Source organism: Rhea pennata, chromosome 6 (genome assembly GCF_028389875.1).
Source record: "Rhea pennata isolate bPtePen1 chromosome 6, bPtePen1.pri, whole genome shotgun sequence".
Classification (NCBI taxonomy): Eukaryota; Metazoa; Chordata; class Aves; order Rheiformes; family Rheidae; genus Rhea; species Rhea pennata.
Window position 1 is genome coordinate 26,729,236 of NC_084668.1, and position 27,444 is coordinate 26,756,679.

Here is a 27,444-nt window from a genome sequence, read left to right on the forward strand (position 1 = left end):
TTTTAAAGTAAGTTTAAGAAAGATAATTAAACAGGAAAAAATATACCCTGGAGACTTAAAATGCACATTGCAAAATGTCCATTATTAAGTGGTTATGTTTAACCAATTCAAACTACTGGAACCACTTTGGTTCTACAATTCCTTTACACCTGGTCTGATGCTGAGACAGGAAAGTACCACATCAGTATATCAGAGATCTATATTGGGCTTAAGAATGCGTAAAATCACACTCTCATATCCAATATAAATGGATACCTGTGTAGATTCAATGTAAAATACTGATGCAAGTTAACAGCTTTTTTCTAAACAATCTGGCCACCTGATTATATGCTTGAGCTAAGATTTAGACACTTAACCTTGCACACCTGCATCCCAGTTCAACCCTAAATTGTATTTTTGATTCTGTTGGCCAAGAAGTTTCATTTCTTGTAATTTCCTTTTTTCCACCAGTAGGATTAATACAGTCTACTAGCAAGGAAATTACTATTTAAAATCATGATCAGCCTGACAGCAAAGGCCAAAAGTTCATTCTCACAAACAGCTGAAACAGGGACAAAAATAAGCAGACCTCAGGAATGATGATCTCCGTTTAGCAAATTAATTAAAACAACTGAAAGTAACTTGGGAATAAGAATACTCCTGAGAGGTACGGGGGGGTGTGTGTGTGTGTGTGAGTGTGTGTGTGTGTGCTTTTAAGATCATGGATACAGTACAAAGTGAAATAATCTTTTGATGTTAGATATGTGGAAGCAGCTTCACTGGTATATTTTTTCTGCTGTTTTGAAGTTAGCACCACGTTCTTATTTGTTCTGGCATAGTAAAGTCTCCTTTATTTTTATTTAACTAAAAAGCACTCTGAAAAACATAGTATATTAATATTCATGTTCAGCATTAGTGAGAACATAGTAAAGAGGAAGATATCTGCTAGAAATTCACATACGAATAGGCAAAGCCATAGTTTGACTGATGCAAGTAGAAGTGGCTCAAGTTAAGCTTGCTTTTCCTGGTTTTCCTCACCAGTGTTGCTTTGTACACAGATGCATCATTTCATTTGAAGTCAGGCTGGAATCCTAAAACATCTTAAAGTTGTGCTTTAACTGAGACTTCCGTTGTGCTAATTATGTTTCAAACTTCCACCTCAAGCTACCACGCCTCTACACTGTTACTTCCTCATGAACAACATATTTGGTGATACAGAAGTGCAGCCATACAACTCTCCTACCTGAAGAGACAGAGTAGATTAATTTACATATTTATTAAACATTATAAGTAGAAGCACGCACTGCAGTGCCACATTGCATTATGAAGCAGGGCTCTAGCAGCAGCTGGGATTACTGCACTGGAAAACACACAACATTCAATCTACTGACATACAAGTGAATAAAAGCAGGGAACGGGCACTGTGGGTGTTGGCAACAAAAACAACCTGAGTGATAAGTACACTTCACAGTGTAGCTGTGCTCTGCAGGGGCATGGAGAACACCCTTGATCTCTCATTCTTTTGGAGAGCGCAGTGGAGACACTGCTCGGGGCTGGCTGGGAAGGACACTCATCTATCAGCTGCTACCCGGCCAGACTAGGAATCATCAGACCAGCAGGAGCCTGGTTCAGCTCTCACTTGGAAGCAGTACTTTGCTCAGAATAAGTGTAAAATAGATTGGCTCATTATAAAAACAATTGAAAGGTAAAACCAGAGTTTACCGTTGAAACCACGGGATAAGAAAAAATCAGACTGACCTCACAACTGCTTTCCTTAACAAATATTTCTAGTTGATGATACAAAAGCAGCTACTTGAAGATAGTCACATCTGACACCACATAGATGGGAGTGATATAAAATGAACGTGCCACTAAAACCAGCTCATTTCAGTCTGCACCATTTTGCCACTCACAAGCTTCAAAACAACCTTTCAACATACTCAATGACAAACCTAAACTTTCTTCTACCCTGTAGGACTTATCCTTGAGTTTTCCCAGTGTATCTCTAAGTTCTGACTTAACCATCTCTGATGGTTTTAGCTACAATTATTTAAGATAGTACCACCCCCAGCTCTCTACTTGGATGTGACTGCTCCAGCAGTGGAGGTGACAGAAACAAGTACGTGGCAGTTCTTCGGCCAGTGCTGTTCCCCATTCTCAGCCCCATCATCACCATAAGGGAATTCATTCCTGGCTCATGTTTGCTCCTGCCATCACTTCTACAGGAAGAGCTTCTATTGGCAGGGGAACAAGACAGCTGGGAGCTGCAACACCTTTTCCTATTGCAGAGGCTGCCCAGTGAGCTCAGGAGTCCAGGCTGTGGTAGATCAGCCATGCCCAATTTGCAATGACGATCTATCATGATATAGCTCAGACCTGTCTTTCCTGTCCCTTCGTTAGGGCTCCTGCCCCTTTGGTTAGGGCTCCAGAGCAAGAAGGGGGCAGATAATTGCAGATGGTAATGTTCTTAGTCAAAAAGTAAGATGCCACAGGGCTATTTCATTGCAGTCTTTGGTAATCCCAACCTTTATACTCTAAAAAAGATACTTTTTCTTTACTGTGGAATAGGCAATCAGCCAAGCTGGCCTCTTATCCAGTGCAGACATGACAATGGGAAATATGCATGGGCCTTAACCTATAATCAGGGTGCATTCAGAAGCACCATGGGCTTTCCAGGCAGGTAAATGTGATGCACTGTGACTCACCAGAAAAGGCTCTGACTGTTCTCAGAGACTTGTAAGATTTTTTAAAATGCTGACTGGTTCCTTCTTCTGACGGGAAGTCAGAAACCAGGATCTGGAGAGCCTTTGAGGAGGGGGGGGGGTCAATCTGTCGAGCTGCTGATCAGGTAAAACGGACAAAGTAGTTTGTGCCAACTGTTACCAGCCCTAAAGATGCTGAAGGAAATCCTTTCCCACTTATTCTCAGAGAAATATGTTATCCAGACGGAAGCAGCAAGGAGCCATCCAGGATCCTTTTTTTAATGACACCCTCAGGATGGAAAATTTAGTTATGTCCATTTTAATCTTTTTGTTCAAAAAACATCAATGAGCTTATGAATAATGCTCTGCCCAACGTGTATGCTTCCTTCTGACCCCAACTTGGTCAAGTGAGTTTGACTTTGTAATTATCTCGCCTTCTTGTGGCCAGCATGAAAGAGGGTATCAGCTCTATTACTACTAGCCTATTAACTTTCTCCTTTCACGCAAACAGTAGAGGCTGATCTTTCGGAGCCAAAGGTTTTATGGAGCCAAAGGTTTCCAATCTAAGCGGTCTGTAGATAGTACTTGTACATATGGTTGTATATATATACTTACAGATAATTTAATCTGTGATAGCTTAAAGTGGAGTATCTCTATTTGTAACAGGGAAATGAGAAATTTAATAGACCTTCAACATTATTTGCTGCAACAGCTACAAGGTTCACTGCAAAATAGCACACATTGAGAATTATCACTTTATTTTACTATGTCCTTTGTGCTGAAGAGGGGCACAGGGTCTTCAACATACTCACATTACAAGTTTTTTGAGAATGCTGATAGGGTTATATTTGTAGAGTCAAAATCTCTCTAGCTTGCGATTTATACTCTATACTGTTGAATATACACTGAAAAATAGTTTTCTGGAGTTTATGAAGTTGGTTATAGATCTATCATTCACACATTTTGCTACAGATAAAAGTCTGCCAGTACTTGCATTATACTCTCCCACAGTCAAACATTCGTGATTCTGCACTAAAAATTCAGCCTGTGTTAAAGCAAGCTAAAACTACCAATTAAAACACATCAAGACCATTTTTTCCACTAAAATTTCAAGAAAGAAAGCAGAAATTCTCTTCATAATATTGCTTGCAGATGAATACTCACTAAAATGATGCTTACATGTAAAGAGGGAAAAGCCCTTAGGAACTGTAAATTACTACTGTCTAAACGGCACACCAATCCCACCTGAAGATTCTCTCTTTAGTTTATCTACCTTTTCTTACAGTATTCCAAGTAAAATGATAATTACAAAGGTTTAAAGATGGATAATACAAGCTGCTTTCAACAAAAAAGTATGTATTTTTAAGCACTGATACTCATTTGTCATGCACTTACCTGATGTGTTTTTAGGTGCTTAAAGCTAACCTGCCAAACAAAAGCTTGTACTAAACCGACCATTTGTCTTCTATCATGTATAAATTGTCTTTCAAATGCAATACATATCATACAGTACAACATAGTATCTACCTCGTAGGATTCTTATGTAGCATAATTAATGTCTGTAGCGCTTTAGCACACTTTAATTATTCTTTTATGGATTTAAACACTTCAGTGTTCAGCACTATACAGTACCCTGGCTGCCTAGCTGATTCCTGTGTTAAAATACAGTTGGTCAAATATTTTTCTTCCTGGCTTTATTTAAGCACATAGGTATCCAAAGAAAGTAAAGCTGTCCTGAAAACTCCTGTAAGCATCCCATATTCTAGGCCTCATGACAGTATACATTAGAGAAGTCTCAGGATTATAGCTAAACTAAAACACTTCCAAAAAGTCGTTCTCCAAACACGAACAACTGAAGCACAGCAGTGTTCTGGCTCATGCCTTCATCTCTTCCCCCGGCCTCCCTCCTCATCCTTCCTCTGCCATGTTCCTGTGCCAAGAGTTGTAAGGTGGCAATAAAAAACCAACAGATGGGCTAAACACCAGCTGACAAAGAGACAGGGAGGTGGTTTCCTAACAGTTGGTTCCTGCCCACTGCCATGCTTACTATACTTCTTAGTTTGTGGACAAAAAACTACCTCTAATTTTCTTGTAAATTCTTGAAGATACAAATTAGCAGAAAAATAGCAGGAACATTGTATTTAGGGGGTTATTCTTCATTCATAAATCCAAACAAACCTATAGCATCACAATATAAAAATAATCCTATTTATGGTAGTGATTTTAAGTTTAAGGCACAACAGGATGAGCTGTAATTACTGGCTCTGTAACAGGCTTCCTGCATTCCTCTGTGTAAGTCACTATACATTTTCCTGGCCCAAGGTTTTTGCCAGTATGTTTTTCAAGATTTCTCTGTTTGCATTGTAAATTAGCTGGGGAAAAGATTCACTGGGTATCTGTATGGGATTTTCCTTACAGGGGCCACTAGTTGCTACCATGACACAATAATTAATAATAAAAGCACAATCTAAATTTTATCACATCTACTCTTAAAACAGTATTTTCTTCATTTCCTGACTCTGCAGTTTGTGCATGTAGAATTGCAACAGGTGCTTTAAAGACAGTCTGGTATGGAAACACACATGGGACAGAAAGATGCACTGCTAGTTGTAGATACCTTTACTGTCAGGAGACAATGAGTTTGTGATAAAGAAGATATAGTATATGACTAAACATTTAGTAGTATTTTCAACTGAGTGTCATGAAAAATGTACGCTGGCCTTATTTTACCATCTGTACATCCTTAAAATGTTAGGGGCAAGGAGATCAAACAATGATTTTTCCATCTCACAGTTTTCTTGCAAAAAGTGGGAGGTGCCTTTTGCTCTAGTTCTAGTGCCATGCATTGAGTTTTTTGTTATGACCACATTTCATGTCAGATGGAGGAGACTGTGAATTCCTAAAACTAGAAAAATATTATCTGGTGTTTGTGCCACCCAAACCAGTTGTTAAAGCCTCCATATATCGACAATACCTTCATGCCTGTGCTCTGACAAAACAGAGATGAAGACATACTCAGAGATACACAGCTTCTGAAAAAAGCACCAACAGCCGTTAAAAGGAAGGCCTGCAATAAAAACAGAGGCCACTGACTGGGGGAAAAATGCAGGCCTCGCCTTTCCTGAGGGCCCAGAACAGTTCGGGCAAGTCTAAATGATCCTAAAGAAGGCTTTGCACTTCACCGTACCGACTGCATTTTCCCAGTTCAAGTGATCCAATAAACTGGCAACGGAAGAGCATTCATGATAGGTACATCAGTTAAAATCACACCGATGTAAAATCACAAGGGATATGAAAAGCCACAAAGATTATGATATGTGGCTTTATAACTATGGCTACTAAAATTATCATTTTCTCCCCCTAGTTCCAACTGTACCATATCCCTCAATACCGTACTTTTTATACGGTTGACAGCATAACAAACATACCTGAGGAAAATACAACCTCGTAAAAGAAAAGTGTCATCCTTTGAGACTCGATGTCAAATGAATGAATATTCATTCAAATAAACATCTGTTATAGTCACAATTTGCTTTAGTAAATCTGTTTTAAAAAAGTATAAAAGGTGGGAGCAAATAAATTCTAGACTAGCTTTTCAAATGGCTTTTCAATTAATCTGTGTTAAATGGGCTTTGTTTATTTTCATTTTGTATCGTAAAAGCCACACATAAACCACCACGTAATAGCTGATGTGGGGAGCAACCCTTAACCAGTCTACTTACATTCACTCTGCAGACGCATACTCAGCTAACCATGGTTTTTCTGGACACCCATGTTAATCTTCATCTGAAATAAAATACAAATTTAAACACTTAAACTTTCAAATCTGGAGCAAGTCTCATCTTAAGCATCAGCAATAGACTAGCAAAAAAAAAAAAAAGCTGCTAGTGCTGACTGATAGATTTTTGATATTGTCATGCTTCTCTTTTACTAATTATGCCCAGATTGCTCATCATGCCAGATACTGTTTATGCTAGGAATTTTCTACAGCATACCTCAGGGGCAAATTGCCTGTAGTGGTGATCTGGGAATTCTCTATAGCCTACTTTAACAAACAAACCTCCCGGATTTCTCCACATCACATCACTCAACTCTCTCACCAAATCTTTAGCATACTTTTCAACTGAGCTAACTTCAGCTACCCAGAAGACTGTCATCCCTGACACGCTGATTGTTTATTCCCTCTAGAGCACAACATACACTCCCTGACCCCCGATCCTACTAAATCTAGAAAAATACAGTGGTTTTAAGTCATTAGGCTGTTGGTAATGAAAGCCCTAGAGGTGAAAGCCATGGAGGTGAAAGCCCTAGTGCTGGATAGCAATGTTCACCACAGATTTCATGCCAATTGCTGCCTTTTGTCCTTGCACAAACACTTACTGTAACTGTTAATTCCTTCTCTGCTGAAGCTGGTTATACCTTGAAGCTGAAAAACCTTGTCTAGTTCTCACAAACAGGGTAAATCCTCTTTCACAAGTAGCTTTTATTATCAGTAGGATCAGACACTCTGGAAAGTTTGGAATATTTGTATTATTTCAATTCTTGGCTTGCTTCTACCACACCAAGTACTCAAACGTGGAGCGTGACAAGCTGTTCACGTACGCGCCAGAGCAGCACGTGCAGGACAGGCCAGAAGAGAAGTTACACCTCCGCCGTGCACCGTCTCCCTCGCCAAACGGTCTGATCTGCCCACGGACGCCTACGGCCGTCGCCACCTCCCAGCCCTCTTCAGGAAGACCGGGAACGGGGCGCACGGGCTGTTGATGGCGCCAGCCGGCCCGCGCCGCCGCTCCTGCAGCTGCGGGGCCGAGCGCGGCGCACGCTGCTGAGGAGCTCCGGCTCCTGCAGAGCCCACGTGCCCAGAAAAGAGCCTTTCTGGAAGGGGAAAAGCGGAGGGAAGTTAACGCAGGGCAAGGAGCTGCCGGCCGCAGAGCTCGTGGCCGGCGCTCGAGGGCAGGCGCGAGGGCTGGGCGAGGGGCGCGAGGGGGCTCGGTGCCGCGCACCGGGCGGGGGGCGCGAGGGGGCTCGGTGCCGCGCACCGGGCGGGGGGGGGGGGGAAGAGGGGGTCGCGGGCCCACAGGCGGCGGAGGCGGCGGGGGGGCGCCCGGCGGGCCGCAGGCCTGGCCGGGGGGGCGGCGGTGCCCCGGCGGGGGTGGCGGGAGAGGGAGGCCCCGCGGCCGTCGGCCGAGCCCCGCGCCGCCGCTTTGTCCTTGCGCGGCCCGCAGCACGCGCGCCCTGGGCCACGCCGGGAGAGCGCCTGCGCGCACCCCGGCCCAGAGGGGGGCGCGCTCCGGCAGCCGAGAGGCGGGAGCGAGCGCCCCCCTCGCCCCTCCCCCGCTCGCGGGGAACTTGGCTGGCGGCGGGCGCGGCGGCGGCAGCAGGGGGCGGGGGCGGCAGGAGCCCGCGCCCCCCCCCCCCCCGGCCGGCGGGAGGCGCGCGCCCGCCCCGGCGCCCCGGCCCGCCGCGGGAGCCCGCGCCGCAGAGCGGGGCCCGCCAGCGCCACCCGCCGGCCCCGCGGCCGCGCTGCACCTCCCCCCTCTCCCCCCTGCTCCGGCTCTCAATGTTCCACACTGCCCGGCCACAGAGCCGCCGCCGCCGCCTTGTAGCCCCCCGGCCGCCTCCGTCCCCGCCGCGGGCGCCGCGGGCCCGGCCCTGCCGCCCGCCATCCCGCCCCTCGGACGCAGCAGCGGGACAGGACGCCGGCGAAGGTAAAGGAGCGGCGGGCGAGGCGGCTGCAGCAGGCGGCTGGGCGAGCGCGGTGGGGGAGGCGGGGAGGAGGCGGGGGGGCTGGTCGAGAGCTTTGTTCTTGTTCCCGGCGCTCGCTGCCTGCCGCCGGCCGGGGCAGCGCGGCCGCCCCGAGTTCACGCCTCACTTGGCGCACACGCGCGGCGCGGCGCGGAGCGGCGCGGAGGGAGCGGGGCCGGGCGAGCCGCCGCCGCCGCCGCGCCGGGCTCTCCCCACAAAGCGCGGCCGGCGGGCGGGCGGGCGGCCGCCTCCCTCCCTCCCCCGCTCGCTCCCTCCCCCGCTCCCGCCCGCCGGCCCCGCCGCAGCTCCCCGCGCCGCCGGCGCCGCGCTCCTCCTCGGCCCCCCCGGCCTCGGGGGCAGCTCCCCCCCCCCCCCCCCCCCCCCGCCGCTCGGCGAAAACATGTCGGTCTGCGCGGCGGCGCGGAGCCTGGCGCAAGGGGCAGTTTGAACCGCGCTTCTTCCTCCCCCCCCTGCGGCAGCTCCGCTCCGCGCTGCCGGCCCTGTAAATAACCGGCGCTGCTGCCTTCTGAGCGGATTTAAATGCGCCTTGTTTGGAGGAGGGGAAAAAAAGGAAAAGAAAAACCCTTCCGCCCCCCCCCCCGCCCCGGCCCTTTAAACGCCCAGGGCCGGAGCAAGTGTCTGTTTCAGCCTGAAACCGACCCGGGTGTTAGTGGCAGCGCGTCTCCTCCGCGAGAGCGGGGATCGGGCTGTTTGGACCCAATAAAATGCTCTGCTCCAGTGTAAATATTTACAGGGTATTAGTGACTTTTTAAAAAACATTTTCAGTGAGGTCTGTTATTTACAATGTGTCATAAGTTATTAATGTTCCTTGCCTAAGTACCCTGCTAAATCTGTCTCATGCCTTAGAACAAAGTCGACAATTGGCATATTGTTTAAAGTATGAAAAAAATGTGAGTGGGTTCAAAAATTGGAAATATCTGTATTTTCAGAAGTGTAAATATTGCTTTGTAGCTGTCAAACTGCAGCCCTTGCTAAGGATGAGACAAAGAGGTGCATTTTGGCTAATCTCACAGTGAAATAGAGTTGTCATCAATTTAAAAGTGCTCTTTAGAACTTGAGGGAATGGCAAGAGACAGTCCTGACTGTAGTGTTAACTCTACCTCTCTTCTTCTCCTTCCGCCAAAAAGTTCCCCACGATGTCCAGTGATAGGCAGAGGTCAGACGATGAAAGTCCAAGTACCAGCAGTGGTAGTTCAGATGCCGATCAGAGGGATCCACCAGCACCTGAACCTGAAGAGCAAGAAGAAAGAAAACCTTCTGCAACCCAGCAGAAGAAGAACACCAAATTATCCAGCAAAACTACTGCTAAGCTATCTACTAGTGCTAAAAGGTAAAAGTGATAGTAAAATATTCTGTAGTATTTTTGCACAGTATTTTGAGTCACACTGTTTGCAATTGCACTTTTCATGGCAGATGGATTCTTCTAAAGCTGTATGAGAAAGTGAAGTACGAACATTTTAAATACAGGAGTCTGTCAGGCATTATTAATCCAGATCTTACTGGGGTAACAGTTAAACAAACTGTCATATTTCTTTTGAAGAGTTGCTTAGAATTTTTGAAGAGTTGCTTAAGAATTTGGCAACTTACCAGCTGCGTGGCAGTTGTCTTTTGGCTTTTATATCTTTGTAAAAATGTGTGAGAGAGCATATCTTTGAGCTTCAGGTATCTTTTTCGCTGAGTTAGTTTTCCCACCCTTATTGTTATAGGGCAGTCTCCTGGTATACATTAGTAGCCTGTAGACTAATAACAGGAAATGCTCTTTAATTAAAAAAAAGTCACAAAAAGAGTGGATTTTGCCAGCTTTACGGCTACCTTTTTTTTGTCAATATGCAGTATAGCCTTACATGCCTAAAACTAAGTTTTTGCAATTTGTCAAGGAGAAATTTAAGTGAGTCTTTTGTTTTAGTATCTGCAGATTCAAACCAGAGATTTCTATAGGTAGGCTCTACTGTTAACCACTAAAATCTTTAGAAAGCTTCTTTGGTTATTTCTGGTGCATTTCTGGTGCATTTTTATATGCATATAAGATTTCTGGAAGTCCAGCTCTCACGACACACACACTAACACTTTTCTGTAAGTTCAGCTGTATGAAACAAGCAACCTTTAAATCTCTTGATTTCCAGGGTCTTGAGATGAAACATAACTTTCCCCAGGTCTTGAGATGAAACATAACTTTCCCCCGAGTTGCTTTTCTTTACAAATATTAAGTTTATCCTGTATCAAGAAGAGCTGAAGATTAGCCATAAAAATGCACACAAGTTCTTTATTAAGCAGCTTCAAGTTTTGCTTATTCAGCGTGAATACTGTAGTTCAGATTTTTAGGAAAATTTTAGGAATTTTGTATTGGACTTAAATTCAATAAATACTACACTATACTGTTAATATTACTGCAGAATATGACGAGGTGGCTTTGACTTCTATGTTTGTTTTAAAAAAGCACCTTTGAAATAGGACTAGCTACAGAAGCAAAAGTTCTGGAAGCACCATGTAGCTTTTGTAATTTATTATTACTTGCCTTTTTTTTTTTTTTTTTTTGAAAAACTCATGATACATCATGTAGAAACTTGAGACTAAGTTTTCCCATCTTGCCTTCGCTTTGCTTAGTTGTGTGCCTAATTCCATAGATCTCAAATAGTTGAGTAGCCTGATTGAACTTAATGTGACTAGTGTAGGGGCTTTCAGATCAGCTTCTAATAGTTCGTATTGCTTCCTATTTAAAGGAAAGAGCAGTCTTGCTTTTATGGGCCTCTTTTGAAGAAAATTCTTCTTTGATATTTTACCATGCCTCTTTTAGTATCATACCTTTCAGATATCTGAATAAACTATTGACAAAGTTTTCAGTATTCCTCTTCTGGACCTTATCATCACAGAAATGGTCGTTATAGGATAGAGAAAAGCTAACTTTGCTTATTTCAAAATTATAAGCCTCAGGGGAGAAAGGCAGCAGAAGGTGTGTAAAGAAGCAAAGTTGATCCAGAAAGATTATTCCAGTAATTGAGACAGCCTGACAGATCTGCATTCTACTTTTTAAATACACTGCAAAGTAGCAGGTAAAATATTGTCAAAAGAACAAAGTTGCTTACAGCACAGTTCATTACTTCAGCTGCAATCACAGGTCTGTAGCACTGGTTTGAAGTCATTGTTAAATATGCTTGTACAGCCTCCCCCCCACCTCATTTGCATATTAGCTTGAAAAGAAAATCTCTGTGGTAAGGAGTGTTTAGATATGAAAAATAGTTACTTTTCTGAATACTTGTGGGAAATTCCTATCAAACTCAGTTGCAAGTGTTCTGTTTATTTACAGTATCAGGAAGAAAAAAGCTGCAAAGTTTCTCTGCTATGGGATTTGGGTTATGCCTCTGAGAACAAAGAGGAAGCAGCCATGTTAGCATTACTGAAGGCAAAGCCAATCTTGCATTAAACTGCATGGTGGTAGAGGGCAGTGTAATTCCCTGATTTATTCTATAGACTATCTCAAATGCTTTGTGTCTGTTCTCATTTCACCAACAGAATCCAGAAGGAGCTAGCTGAAATAACCCTCGATCCTCCCCCTAACTGCAGGTATGTAACAGCTTCTTAAATTGTAGACAGTGGTAGGAGATTAATGTGCTTAGGCTAACAAATGGAAAACTCTTTAGTGTTTACAACTGGTGACTATTAAAAATTGTGTGCAGTAGGATATTTGACACTGAAGTGTGATATTTTGCCTGCATGCTGTAGGTGCAGTCATGCATGATTGACATAAATAGTAAAATTTCTCCAGTTTATTTTCTGTCACTGTATTTGTGAAACATTGATATCAACTTCATAATATACTGAAGCTTTCAACTTAATGCTTGTATACAGTTTGAACCGTTTTGAGTGCTAGGTTTAGAGAGTTACTACTTTATTCTGGAATTAGGTAAGGAATCATGTGATTTTACGTGTTTTCTCCTAATATGTGTTGCCAAATAGTTAGAAAAGATGAAGCATTACCTTTGAGTTTTGTGCTTGTCATTCAATGTTGTAGTAGTCTCTTGATAAAGGATATTTTTAAGGAAGTTCTTAAATGGAGAATCACTTCTGTTTTCTAGGGAGGAGAAAAAAGTAGTTTTAAGCTTGAAAGCTTATGTGATTTAGTCTTAAAGAAAGTGAAGGAAACTGGAGCACTTGATCTGTGAGAAACTTAAATAGCAACATAGCTAATTTCTTTAAAAATTTTACATGTTCAACTTATGTTTAAAGCACGCATAAAAATTCTCATTAGCTGTGAGCATCCACTGTAAAATTTGCAGTAAAACTACATTTAAATAATGTTGCTATCATTTGATGCATTCCAGTAAGATTTTGACTGCAAGGTATCTTCAGTTTAATAACTCATGTTTAACAGCTAGCATTGTACACATGTAATAAATGCTGGAATTGTTTTCTGATTTTGTGTGAGTTGTTTGGCTTGTTGAAATGGTTGGTGCAGGTGTCTTGTTAATTCAGTAACATGGAAGTTGTTCTCCTCTTTATACTTTGTGAGAGGCAGGGACAAACCAGAGCTGTGTTTTACTGCATTTGTGGTAAAGGTGTCTTACCCTGCGGACTGCGGTGCAGACTGCCTGTGGCAGTCTGATATACTTGCAGGCAGGGTTGCTGCTTCCCCCGTTTCAGTAGGGGCAAACTCTGCAGGGAGTGCAAATGTCTTTTACACAGTTGTCTTGCTAGCAGGATATAGTTCTGCATTGAAGGTATACCTCTTCAGTTTGTCATGTGCTTTATGCTTGGAGCCCTGAATGGAGCATGGGAGGAGAGAAAGCATTTAAAGGAAGAAGCATTTTGCCCTGTACTTTCTAAAAGTAGTATTGTAGCAGTTTTGGGTACAGTAAGTTACAGCTTGGCTTTTAGAAAGAGAAGCCTTCCCCCCCCGCCATACCATCTGATATTTAGCTACTTGGAAGATATGCTCCTCTCTGGTATCAGCACAAGAATGTTGCAGAGAGCCTTTCTTGTGAGGTGGTGCTACTAGATGCCCAGAAATGCTGTTGAGAGTGATAAACCCTCCCTCCTCCCCCCCCCCCCACAAAACACCACCACCACCAGTGCATCTAAAATAATTTAAGTTTCTCTCCTACAGAGTATAGAGGAAGAGATTGTTTTTTTGCTGGTGAGGAAGTCTTTGCTTCTTATTGCCAGAAGTATTTTTAAACAGGAATTTAACCATTTACTCAAGATCAGATGTACGATGAATGTATTTTACCTTCTGCAAAACCAAAAATATTTGCAGGAGACCTCAGCTTCTTTAGTAGTAGTTCTGGCTTTTCAGAATGAGTAGTTTGAACAGAGTTCCACTGCCTGAAGGATTACCATTACACTGAAATTTACATTTTTAGAAGGGATCTTTCTGTATAAGGAGGTAAATGCAGGTGTTGCATGCAGAGCAGTTGAAGGAAAAGACATGTAATATACTTTCTTGTGCACTGCAGTAGCCTAGGTTAGGTAGCACACTGAGAACAGGCATATGACATATCTTCATTTCATTGCCTGTTCATGTAGCAAGCTGCAGAACACTACTTCTTACCTTCTTCTGTAATAAAACCCATAAATGTCTGTAGGACATAAGTATAAACTGTCATAAGATTTCCAACAGATTTCTTCATGCCAAGTTCCTCCTCACCCCCAATTCTAGAACACAGCCTTGTCATTTGTGATCTACGTGTTGAAGGATTAGAGCAATTTGCCAGAATATAACTAGCAACTGATTTTCCTGGACAGTGAGTCATTCTGGTTACCTAGTTACATAAGTGATAAAATTAAGGATTTTAATATAAAGGCACATGCAAAATAGTAAGTATTCCTTTGCATGAAATACTGAACTGTGTATTGAGCTCTGTGTTGTGTTAAACACTTTGATGGCTACTGCCACTTCTCATCTGCCAGTATAACTGCACATAGAGTGGCTCCTTAATCCAATTCTGTCAAAATGATCTAAAGTTGATTTAGCTACTTAAAAGTGACACCAACTGTTGCACAGTTATTCACATGCAAGAAAAATGTAGGCTTCTTCAGCAGTTAAATTTCCCAGTCACATCTATTACTATAACATCTGTTTTATAAAAGTGCTAGGGCCCCAGGAGATCTCCATTCTTGGGTGTGCTGAACAAGGCTGGACTGCATATTACGTTTCATTTTAGACACTAGGATAGCAGAAAGACAAACAGTAGAAATGTTTAAATAATAATTTTCTGCATGCTTCTCAACAGTAGAGGCTGGTCCTGCATTTCTGATTCCTTTCAGTTGACTGGACAATGTCCTAGTAGACAAATCATGTTGTCATGTCAGTGTGCAAATACAAATTACATCCTTGGGGGTACCAAGTGTAGAAGTTAAATATTTAATGCTGATAGCTTTACTCTAGCATATAGTCATACTCTCTAAATTCATGTGGATTTTGGTGCAATTTCTAAGGAAGATAGAGCATCGAAGACAAAATACTAGATTTGTTCTTAAGTCACCAAAGATAACGGGGAGGAAATAAAGTGCTACTTCATCTTTATTTTCTCATCTAATACATGAGCCTGAAATGAGCAAGTTACTGCACAACATGCACCATAGCACTAGGACAGACAGTTAAATTGAGAACATAGGTATCTGATCCTGATTTTTCTTGCTTTTGCTGGCTTAACTCAAAGCTGTACTACTTGATGCAGTGTGCTGTATTTAATTTCTTTTGTGCTTTTAATAGTATAAAGCAAAGCTAAAAAAGGTCTTGGCCCTATTGCTCTAAGGCAGCTCAATTTCAAACCATGGCCAAGTGCTTATACATGCTTAAAGGTATGGAAATGTGCCAAAACTCACCATTATGCATTCTCAGAATAATGTTCCAAGGATCTTTCACATAATGCATGGCAAATCCATGCTGCAGAGATTTTCTTAAATAGGTTTGACATATCTGGAATAACTATTTTCAGTTCATGGCATAAAACTTTTAGAGCCAGGGTCATTGCTCTGTAGTTAAGGTTATATATGAGAATACTGTTCTGACCTGTACAACTCAGAGGCTGCAGCTCAGGTGGAGCAGGGCACAGCTGGCTCTGACACTCATGTATTTCCTACATGGAAATACATGGATTTTGGGAATGACCCCATTTGTGCCAACCCCAGGAACAGTGATTTATACCAGCTTCCTTTAGTTGTTCCTGGCTGCTCTGCTGGCCCACAGCAACTGGAATATGTACTCCCTGTCGTTCCTCATTCCTCCTCCTTACTTCCATTCCAAAATTAAGCATTATTCATCTTCATGAGAAGATTTTTGAAGTTCAACCCAATACTAAATAAAATTAGCAACATCTATACAAGCCTATTTTTATAGCTTACAATCTCATTTATAGCAAATTCAGTTTGGTATAAGCTTCATAGGAAATGTGAGCAAATATCAAAATCATTGTATCCACCGAGATCTTAATTCGTGCAATTTGAAAAGAGATGAGTTAAAGCAGTGCATCTTTCCCATGGAAGTGTGAGAATTGAATATTTTAATTTATATTTGGTCAGTTGTCTCTAATCTTTTTTGTTAAATTAAAGATCAGACATCTAAAAGCAAATGGTTTTAAGAAAAGTGAAAAACAGAAAAGGTACCTCACAGCTCCAGTCAGAGAGGTAACTTTCCTTCTGCTGCTGCTAGAAAATGAGTTCTTACGAGGAAAGAGACTCTTGGATCACTGCAGAGGCTCCCTGTTCTGTCATATCCTCTAGCCTGTGAGCACCTGACTGAACCCGGTTCTGTTGGGAAGATTTTGTCAGTAGGGATTAATATGTTTATTTTCATTCCTTTACACTAATGGTTACTAATGTGATTTAAGTAATACTACAAAAAGTAGCCATTTGTTTTGCTATTTGTATCCCTTCCTAGGCTTGTAAGTAGATTGATGATTTATGAGTTGTTCATTTTAAATTGCTTACTTACGGTTGTGGCTAGCAGACTTTAGCAGCTTTGTTAGTTTTTGATTACTGCTATGATTGCTTCGTAACTCATACCTTTCTTGAAATAAGCTCTACACTGGATTTCAGTTATATTGCATGCATAATTAAACTAAGTTAAAACCAATTTTTAAAAAATGAAATACAAGAAAATTTTCCATGTAGTCTCTGTGCAGCCTGTCAACTTGAGTAAAACATAATTTGACTATGAGCATAGCATGTCTGCATTAAATAACTGCTTCCTTTTGAGCTTACAGTTTATCCTGTTTCTTTTTTAAAATGGAGTCATATGCACAGAATGGCTTTGGACTGTATTAAGTTTGGGGGGAAAAAAACCACATACCATTCCAATGTATTTTGTAGTGCTCACAACAGGAGGAAGATACGTAGGGGTTTTGTTTTAGTATAGGATTTTTGTGCTCCCAAAAAACTGCATTTGTCCATTTCATTACTACTGCATCTTGGGCCAATTCTATGCTGCAAAGTTTTGCCAGCCTAACCCAGTGGCCAGATACTTGACACAAAGCAAAAATGCCTGTAAAACCCTGGTAGAGGAATGCCCTTGCTGGTTTGGTTAAGGACCCATGAATCCAGGTATTTGTTTCTGCCTCACTTGAGTTATTACCCCATCCCTGGGGAAGCATTGCTGCATGTGTTTAAAGCTGCACTGTGAAGGTAATTCTAGACCGGCAGCTTAAGCCCTTTCAGTTGAGCTGTGAGATACAGTGAGAAGCAGTGAACAGTTGTGCTGGCAGAGCCAGGGCAGCCTCTTCTACAGGCAGAGGTATCCCTGGATTCAAGGACCATTCCACAGCCGTGCGTTACTGAGAAAAGTGCCACAGGTAGGCTGGTAGAAGCCTTCCTTGTTATCTACAGTAAGGTTATAGGCAAGTGTTTACTCTGCAAACTGTTATGCCTGTTGAAGATGTTACTGCACAGCTGTGGTTTGTTCCAGTCCTGCCATGGAGGCAACTACCACCAGTGAAACAGGTTGGTGCAGTTACTCCATAATCTTCCCTCAGAGCAGAGGGAGAAGGTATCATCTGAAGTCTTCTTGCATGGTTTAAATAGGTGATTCAAATCTGCTCTGCTGGATTTTCCTCCTGCCCCAGAGTAGGCGTTGTTCACAAAGCATTTTGCCAGACACACCAGGATGTTAAGGAGTCAATCCATTCCTTTTCTCAAGTGTAGCAAGTTTTTCATCTCACCTTTGTCAAAACCAGGCATTAGTTATTACTTTTTAAAATCTGTAGGAGGAAGATTATTCTGAATGCAGTCAAATACCAGGCTCCTGTACAATAGCACAGATGTGACTACATTTTTAGTGTGCGCTTTTTTTTCTCCCCCCCCAACTCAAACTTTTAAAGTTTTAGAGCAGTAGCAGTGCCTCAGTTTTGCATTTATTATGTTCATTTCTTACTGGATAAATCTCTTCATATTGAGCTTAATCTCCTGAAGAACTCTTAAGTATCCTCAGGATGCTTAGTCTCCTGAAAAAAAGCTTAGCCTTGTTTTTACCTCTGCATGGAAAACCCTAACTAATTAAATGGTTCCTTGTAGGAGTTGATTAAGGTAAGAGCCAGTTTATTAGGAGTATATGTAAAAATGCTTGTGCTGAAGTTGAATGAGCAAAATTAAACAGCACCTTAGTCCTGCTTAATCGTGTATCTTCTGAGAGTTATACTTTTTATTCTGCCTTACTCCTCAAGCACTTGCTTACCACTGAATGTAATATAGAAAAGAAAGCTATAGCTTGCAAAACAGTTCTGAGAATACAACTGCACATAATTATTTTTAAACACTTCCTTTACTAGAGTTTGCAGTTAAAGGTACAAGAGGGCTTACAAATACTGTAAGATCATGTTTGAAGCTAGTTTGTGTGTTCAAATATTACTTTATATTATTGAACAGAGTCTTGCAGTTCCTTCTGAAGCAATTACTTCATTGTTAGTCTCCAAACATAAATCAATGGCTCACAGTGATTTAAATATAGCTTTTATCTAATGATAAACTTGGTTTAGCTAGAACTATTTCTATCAAGCAGTTTGTTCTCTCTTCTTTCCTACAAGCAGAGTACAGTTTAGGTCAAACTAGCAAGAAGCAAGAGTTCAGCACAGCAATCATATCAGGCATTTTTGTCCCTCTCTAGTAACAGCCTGTTTCTGCCATCTTCACAAATGCGGAGCACCTGTTACCTTATTTGCAAGTAGTCAGCAAAATTACTTAAGGAATAGGGATGAAACAGATTTAGAAAGGCATTTCAGCAAGATGCTTAATGTTAGGTATAGCTAAAGTGCACTGTTAATGTGCTTTTATTTAAAAATAGATGCAAGAGTAGAAAACCGTTGCTCCTGAATGTATTGAATTGTAAGAATGTATTGAATTATAAGAACAAAAGTTAACTTTTTTCAGTTGGGAGTAGATGACAGATCCACTAATTTAGTTCTTTTCTGTACTAGAAGCAATCCCTTGCAAGCTGTGCGCCAAGGTTTTTAAACCAACCCCCACACAGTGAATTCTCATACAAGTAAATATCTGTGGCATAATGAAGACAGTGTTATGCAACACAAGTCAACATACCTACTCATAGGAGTAAGTTTTCATGCTGACAAATTCACAGCTTGCTGCCTTGCTTAAGGGTTGTCCAGTGCTTTCATACATGCTTTTAAGCAAATCTGTTTTAATCAAAAGGCCTTATAAAGGCTTTTGCCAGTCTTCATTATTACTGTCAAAACTAAAGAAAAGATTCATGACAGCTTGAATCTAACTATAAAAGAAATTCATGTCAACCTGTATCTACTCTGCGGTTGTATAAACAGTTCAAACACTTGTCACTCAGCTATCGGTGTTAGAAAACTGACCTCATTATATCCCAGTTCTATTTGGAAACAATAGGAAAAAGTCCAAGTAGCACCAGGCTGTTTAAGCAGTGCTTTAAGCATTGTTGTGCAGAAATTTAAGAACTTGGAATAAGCTGTTCCTAGATCTAGAAGAAAAATCTGCATTTCAAATACCCGTTTATACAAACCTCTTCAGACCATGATAAAATACACCATGTATGTATTTTCTTTCTACTCTCAAACTGTACATTGCTTAACACTGCCAATCTGTCACATTTTATTAAATGTGTATAGGGCAAGCATACTGAACACTTTCCAGACTGATTTGCGCAATTACATGAGTTACCTTTCTTTGATTTGATCTTTACTTCTACAGCCTCAGGACACCTAATTTTAGTCCATATTAGAAAAGTACAAATAAGAGAATCAGTTAAACTGCATTAAATCCTTCATTGAAAGCAAGTTGACTACTTCATTTAAAGAAAATCTCCATGCGTTTTTTTTTTTTTAATCTGGTGTAGCTAGGATTTGCATATATGTAGAGCATTTTCATGGTGGTTATATTACTTGTTTCAAAAATTCCTTGAGCATGTTTGAGTTTAGTAGGCAGGAGCAAGGATGTCTAATTGCCATCCAGGACAGAAGCATGCATACCATTAAACAAGCCAGGAACTGTATTTTAGCTTTAAATGGATGCAGTACTTTGAGCCAGTAACTTCCAGTGATGAATGAGTCCTTACCTGCTTGCATTAATTAGAATTAATTTTCTAGAGTGTCCCCATGCAGAGAGTGCAGTATACTGTTGTCTAATTCAGAACTGTAACGGTAGCAGTTAATTTTAATACCACTAATTGTAAAACAGGCTAGTCAGATCTCTTAGGACTCAACAGTATTTTTACCACTGTCAACTACATCTCTATTTAAGTGTCACTTCCAAAAGTGAATGAGGGAAGAGATCGCACAGACTAAATGCCACCGAGAACTATGGTTACCGATAGCTTACGTTCAAGTTGGAAGGATATGTAGAGAGGGTCTGTGGAGGACTGTCCTGCGTTCATTAGTAATTGATGTTTTCATTGACTTCGATACTGGACTAGAGCATGTAGCTATTACATATGCAGGTAATAAAGGAGGAGGGGGCTGTGTGCACCTTGGAGGACAGAACTGGAATGTGAAGTGACCTGGACAGATAAGCAGGTACCTTAAAAATAGCGTGTAATTTGATAATTAGGACTGCAAGGCAGAGCACTTAGTAAGGATAATCAGCTGCACAAATCCATGAGGAAAAAAGACCAGATAAGGAGCAGTTCTTTAGGAAAGCTGCAACAGCTCTGAGGATTTTGTGCTTACCAGGAGTCAACAGTACTGAGCCACGAAGAAATAAATAAAACAGCAATCAAAATAGTGAGATGTTAAAGTTGAATATATAGGTAAAGTCATCCCATTCAGTTCAGCAGGGGTACAGTCCAGGTGGGGGTACTTATCCAGTTTTAAACACTACACTCAAGTGATGTGGGCTAACTGGAAAGAATCCAGAGTTGAGGAAAGAAATAGTATAATAAACTCTGGATGCAGAAAGTTACTGCAAAGCTCATTATTGCTAGTCCTATCTGTGGTGGTTATGGAGAGTAGCTTAAATTGCTATAAGGAAAATCCAATTTAGACATTAGGAGTAACTAAAAACAGTATGCCTAAGGACATGGCAAATCTGCATCATCAGAGGTTTAGAAACAAAGGCTAGATAAATGTCAGGAATAGTTTAAGTATAGGTGATTTTTTTTTTAGACAGGAAATGAACTAAGTTCTTGAGGACTATTTTGACCAAGTTGTATGATATTGGGCTTAAGTCATAGTGCTAGAAGAGCTCATCAAGAAGCTATTTTCCCTTGAAAACAGTATTTTAATCAAGGTTTTGTAGTATAATCATCCTGGAAAACATACTGGATCTATCATTTTAAGGAACAATAACAGAAATTATTAGAAGATAGTAGGAGTGTAGTTTTTCTCCTGTTGTCAATTATAGAAAAATCACTAGGTATTTGCTTTTAATAGTTTTTCTCCCCCCTTTCAGCTTTGTTTCCATTTTGGAGGCAATCCTACTTCCCTTGCACAAAGTTGTCACATTCTGCTGATAACTAGAAATAAGTTAGGAACATAGCAGAGGTTTTATCACCACTGGGGGAAACTAATAGCACTGATTGTGCTGTAGATCTTTATTTCTGTTGGGTAACATGCTCTGTGCTTGGACTCTGCTTCTGTTCCAGGCATGCAAGTCCCTCTAATACTAGGGTAAACAAAAGCAAGGGACATTTCCCCCTACTTCATAGAGGCAATTTGCAGTAGTTATGCAAGCTCTAATGCATCTGCACATACACCCCCCCAAATGGATCAAGCGTATCACAAAATAGTTGTATAGCATACTGCCTCTGTCTGTGGATCCTGTCTAAGTGCCCTGTGGAATCGGGGCTCAGAAGACTGTAGTGAAAATGTAAGCAGCCTGGCAGGTTTCCAGCCAATGAGTTAATGCTGCTATAAACTTCAGTAGTTCCTCTCTGAGGCATGCAGAAGGGTGCAGACACTGGGAGAGGAGCCAACAAAGGCAAAGAACAGACAGCAAGTCTGAAGGCCTGCCTCAAGGATTCACCGCGCAGCTGTCTGAGGTAGGGTCCTCGCTCGCCAGAAACCCTCCACACAGCGCTAGTGGCAAGACTGGAAATCGGAAAGCAAGTTAAGGTTCTCCTTCATTGTACCACTGGCTTGGCTTGTGTGTGCTTGAGCCGTGCTATAGCTTGATCAGAGGAAACGGTGCTCACCACTCAAGCTGCCCCACGAGTGGATTAGCAGCACAGGGTACTGTGCAAGGGGTTCTCAATCATCCCGAGTTAAAAAATCCCAGTAGAGCCAAAACTGTAGTGAGGCAGTTTAGGCTTGAGATTGAAGTGCTAACATGAGATAAAACATAGATAAGGAAGTCACCAAAATACTGAAAGCAGCATAAGTCAGTAGAGCATCAGCAGATCAGATTCCACAGGACAAATAGAAAACAAACAGCATATAAACTTTTTTTCTTCTTTCTATAAGGAAGAGCTAGCTATTTTTGTTGGCAATTTAAATAAAATTTAGATTATACATGCTTTGGGCAGAGAGAGTTTGGAGAAAAAAAGAGAGCATCACAATAGATTAGTAGCTACGCAACAGGAGATACAATCAGCTGATGATGATTCCTGCCGTGAAGCAGCAGCTATCGTAGCAGACAGTGGACAGCTGGATTTTTTTCCCCCCACCCTTTCTAACAAAGGATGCATCTACTGTGCAATCACTGCCCTGGGTACACTCTAATTTGCTTTTGTCCTTCTACCTGGTAATTCAGCATCAGAGGCCTCATCTAGGCTGAGGAATCCACTGGACAAGTCAAGTGGCACGGAGGTGGTTATTTCACACTGAGTTCTGTGTTATCGTTGTGCGTCGATGCTGGTCCTAACTTGTTCATAGATACCCAGGGCATATGTTACTGAAGTAGATACAGATACATCAGAAGCTATAACAAGATACAAAGATTTAATAACACCTTCCGCAACACACACTTTCAGGGGACAGAGACAAACCTGCTATATTAACACCCATTTAAACAGTTGTGGGATTTTTTTGTTTGTTTGTTTTTGAAGTTTTGGTCCCTGAAAGTCTTAATAAAGTGTGATCCAGTTTATTTTCTAGCCTATATAAAGGAAAGCAAAGGGAGATCTTATGAGTCTACAAACACCATGTTCTTATGGAAGTATGTGTAGGTGAATTAAGTTATATAACATAAACTACACTTAGTATGCTGTAACTTGAGTGATTAATCAAAATTCTTACACAAGAAGGAAGAAATACTATGTAATCTAGAGTTCTACAAACACAATTAAAGAGCAATCAAATCTTCAAGGGCTGTCTTCACATGATAGACTCTGACATGCACACACAGTCTATAACTGCAAAGGTGTTTGCTTGCCAGGAATAGATTTTGTGCTATCTATACAAATTCTGTATATAATTAGGTAATGCCTGGCTCTGCATTTTTTCTTCTATCATGAAGTACAAGGACTGCTGTAATAGCTTAAAGAATTGAAATAGCAACCTGGTTCCTTTGTTTTTTTTAAAAAAAAGTGCACATCAGCTGCAGAAATTATAAAGAAATCCTGATTTTTGTTTGTAAAAAGCAGCCAGAATTACAACTGACATACTTACACCAAACCAAATATTTAATAACTGATTTTTTTTAAAAGGGAACAAGTAAAAGGAACTTTATTAAAATAGGACAGTAAGAGAACAATGATTCATTTGATATTGTACAGTACTAAACTCTAAATAAATCAATATGTTTATAAGTCAATTATTTTCTTAATTCTCTGAGAGCAAATATTGTAAAAAGATTTTTCTTTCAAGTATCTTAGTTAACTATTAGTTTTTCATGATAATACTACAGGTTAGCATGATTTTAAAGCTTGTTTTTTAGTAGGCTTGGTGGTTCTTTTAGGCTAGTGGATAGTAAAAGCAAAGTAATTGCTTACCAGTTGAAAAATAAAGCAGTAATAATAGCTGCTAAAACCAGGAACTACTATTGTACTCTCAGCACTGTAGGGTTCTCCTATATATAAAGGGCATTGTGGGTAGAGTTCCTATAAAAATGACAAGTGTGTCCTATTAGAAATTAATGAAGATGTGGGAAGGGGAAGGAATTAATTGCATGTGAGTTGTACTAATCATATAAGCACTTTATGGCTATTTTTTTCTCTAAAAAAAGTAAGATTTGTGAGTGTGTGTCTCAAGTTAGATAATTCTGATCTGGATAGAAGGGATGGTGAATAGTTGTTTCTTATGAATTGCACTTGTTTGTCTTTTGTGGGATTATTCTAAGCTTTACATAAAACATCTAAATGGAGCTAGAAATGATTATTGTTCAAGGTGTAATAAACTTAATTTGGCCCTGTATTGCATGATGTTGATCGTTGTATTTTGTTATACATACTCTTTTAGAGAAAATGAAAACGAGGAGCTGATTCTGTAAGTTGATACCTAGATGTAGAAACAACTGAAATAAATGCAGAGCTTTTCTGTGGAGCTATGAGTTTATAGAAACCAAATTTTGTTTACTAAACTTATAAAGCTGTTTTCAATATTAAACTGTTTAAAAAGGTGTTGGAAAAACCCCTAGGTTTATTTTATTTTCCTTTCTAACATCTGAAGCTTCTATTTTTGGTAGTTTCCATTAGTGATTGTAGATTGCAGAGCTGGAGAAGGTTTTTTGTGTTTTAAATAATATGCTTTACCTTGTTAATGTTTTCAGATTTTTCCTTCTAAAAGTTTCTTCTTATGCTTTTCTAAGCAGAAGAGGCATTTGCAACAATTTATTTCTTTTCTTGAGTTGCAGAAGTTAAATACTTAATTTCAGTCTCCTGGTATGGAGAAACCCCATCTGAGTTCTGGTGGTGTTTTAGCTCCTGCAGCAGCCACCTCCTTTTCTCTGTAGCCAGGAATATTACTTCACTCATCACTTCAGTTTCCTTTAAATACTGGGAAAGCTTATGCAAAATTTTAAATTGAGTTAAATCTGAACAGTGGCAGCTTTTACTTTGTATGGAGCAGGTGTTAATTTGAGGTCTTAAATGCTCGTATCTTGGTTCTTGTTGGATGAGTTAAAGCATGTGAAAGGAGGAGTTAATGTGGTGAAGTTGGTGGAGTGGGGTAGATGTATTTGTGGGCTGCTTCTGTAATATCAGTGAAACAGCTAAGTGTTGATATTTTTACTGTCATACTGAGATATTATTAAAAAAATCAAATTCCCAGGGTCTGTGTTTCATATCTTAAGTGTTTGGGAAGGCTTTCTGTAGACTGAGACAGACAAAGCTTTGCTAGCCTAGAAATCATAAGCCCAAATGCAGCTGTCCTCACAAATGTTAACTAGAATATTGGCAAAATCTTTGAATTTGAGATCTAGTTTTGAGGCTCAATCTAGATTTTGTTCCAAGTTCTTTGGGTGCCTGGTTCACTCAGTTATGGACACATCTCACCATTGAACTCCCTGCTGGAGTAAACTGGTGCTGGAAGAGAGAAATTCATAGCAGGATAGGTTTACATACTGACAGATCCATATTCTAGTCTAACGGACTATCTGTATATTCTGCAAACTGTTTAAATACAGGCTTGTTCCGTTCACTAAAGGAATGTGACTCCTCATGCTTCTGGATATTATTTAGGCCATTTGTATCTCCTGTGAATAGCTCTGTGTGTGTTTGCTGTGTTAACTGAGGAGCAGACAGTACTTGATATTTACACTGTAAATGGCTACTGCCTACTTTTTTTCTCTAGTAGATTTTTAAGAGAGATTTTAGTAACTTCATGCTTTGTTTTCTGACAAATGCCCTACTTCTAACCAGGACAGATTTTGAATGTTCACCAGCAGTAGTAGCATCACATGCAGATTTGGTCTGCTTAATTTCTTTACTTCTGTATTCAGATTCTGACCTTTGAAGAGTAAATGTTTTCTAAGCCGCTTCTGAATAATAAAATCTCATCTGAGCTGTCAGACCCAGCCCTGCTTAAACTTTTTTTTTTAATGTGGGAGTAAGGAAACAGGAGTGACAGTGACTATATCTCTTTCTACATCTGAAATAAACTGGATACTTCCCCTTTAAAATCCTCCTGGAAAGCCATCGAGGCTAAGAAATTTTCTAGCCTGAAATGCCACGTGCCTGCTTTTGTGGTAGTGGCTAGTTTGAGAACTTAGGGAGCTGGAATATTGTTTAAAAAAATCCTAGTGCATTAACAGAAATACCACTTTGGTTTTCTGCTTATTAAAAGCCCATGAAGGGAAACAGATAATTATGAGAGACCATACCGCCCCAGGTCCTAGTCCAAATCTGTGTGTGCCCAGAAGCGTTCTAGACTTCTTAACTTTGAAAGATCCATTAACTTTTGAAGTGGGAGGGAGGGAGGGAGGGGACAATAAATCATCTACAGAGCAATCTGTGTAGGAAAGTGAATGTGATTTGTGGAAGTACTACTTACTGGTCTTTTTCAGCATTGGTAACTGATCGCAAAACCGAGGAATCTAATGTGGTTAGTTTTGCAGCAGGTCTCGGTAGCACCGAATCCTTGACAAGCAGCATGTGTACTATGCTGCACTGTAATTGCTTTATGCTTTCTGGATGCAAAATCTCTGTTAGATACAAAGGAAGCTGGCAGAGTACAAAGCCTGTGAGTCATCCTGGCACTACTGCAGTGATTAACTGTCGTCTTTAAGCTCGGTGGAAGCTGGACCCTGGATGTTATTCAGTGCGCGTGCAGAACAGGACAGAGAAACTCACCTTTGCACTCTTCAGTCCTTGGGCCATTGTGGGCTGTATAAATTGCAGTATCTTGAGGGCCATTTAAAATTACACTGACTGCAAATGGTACCAAGTGGCTTAAATCTCAGTCAGGAATTAGCACTTTTGAAAGGTACCTCAGCTCTGCGCCAGCTGCACAGCACTAGCCCAGGGGATCTTTCCCCTGGGAGAGGAACAGTGTTGGCCCAGGACGCTCGTTGGGTAGCTGTGCTCTGCTTCTAGTACACTAGCTAACATTGTGCCTCCATTTGGAAGGGTAGTAATAGTTCCTCTGATTTCCTAGTCTTGTGTAGAAGTTCTAACTTTGCAGTCTACAAGACTGTTAAAATGGGAATTAGGGGAAATATCTTCCTAAGTATAATTGGAAAGACAGGAGCTTTACTGTAGACCCTTTCTGTTCTCATTGTTGGTGTCTGCAATAAATTGTTCCCTGTATCATTAATTCTTCTGGCAGGTGGAGCTAATTTCTTTGTGTTTTGTTCTGTTGGATGAATTATAGATTTAATTATGGCCCAGGTGCTCAGAGCTTTGCTGTTGTACCAAATGTAAAATATAAAGGAAAAAATAAGTCTGAGTAATTTTTTGGCTTGTTAAATAAATGTAAACATTGGGAAAGTGTGCCAGAATATAAATAGAGAGAGGATTTACTTTGCAGAGTATGTTGTTATCTACTCCAGGGTATTCTACTTTGTGGGGAGGATTAGTGTCTTGTGTGATACCAGGACACACCTTCTTACAACTGCTGTGTGCAGCAGAGGATAAAAACTTTTACCTGAAATTTCTTGTGTTTATAGACTGTTTCTTTTGCAATTACAGCCAGTAATTAATGCTCAAAGGTCAGATTGA

The 27,444-nt window shown here is 40.9% G+C and overlaps 1 protein-coding gene across 1 annotated transcript in view; it reads left to right on the forward strand.

The window, feature by feature from the left end:
* Positions 1 to 8,154: 8,154 nt before the first annotated feature.
* The window catches only part of UBE2E3 (ubiquitin conjugating enzyme E2 E3), a 55,930-nt gene continuing 36,640 nt past the window's right edge, over positions 8,155 to 27,444 (forward strand). The window contains exons 1-3 of the mRNA XM_062579093.1: positions 8,155 to 8,389; positions 9,575 to 9,777; positions 11,958 to 12,008. Coding sequence (XP_062435077.1) covers positions 9,584 to 9,777; positions 11,958 to 12,008 — 245 coding nt within the window. The 5' untranslated portion in view covers positions 8,155 to 8,389; positions 9,575 to 9,583. The remainder of the gene's footprint in view (positions 8,390 to 9,574; positions 9,778 to 11,957; positions 12,009 to 27,444) is intronic.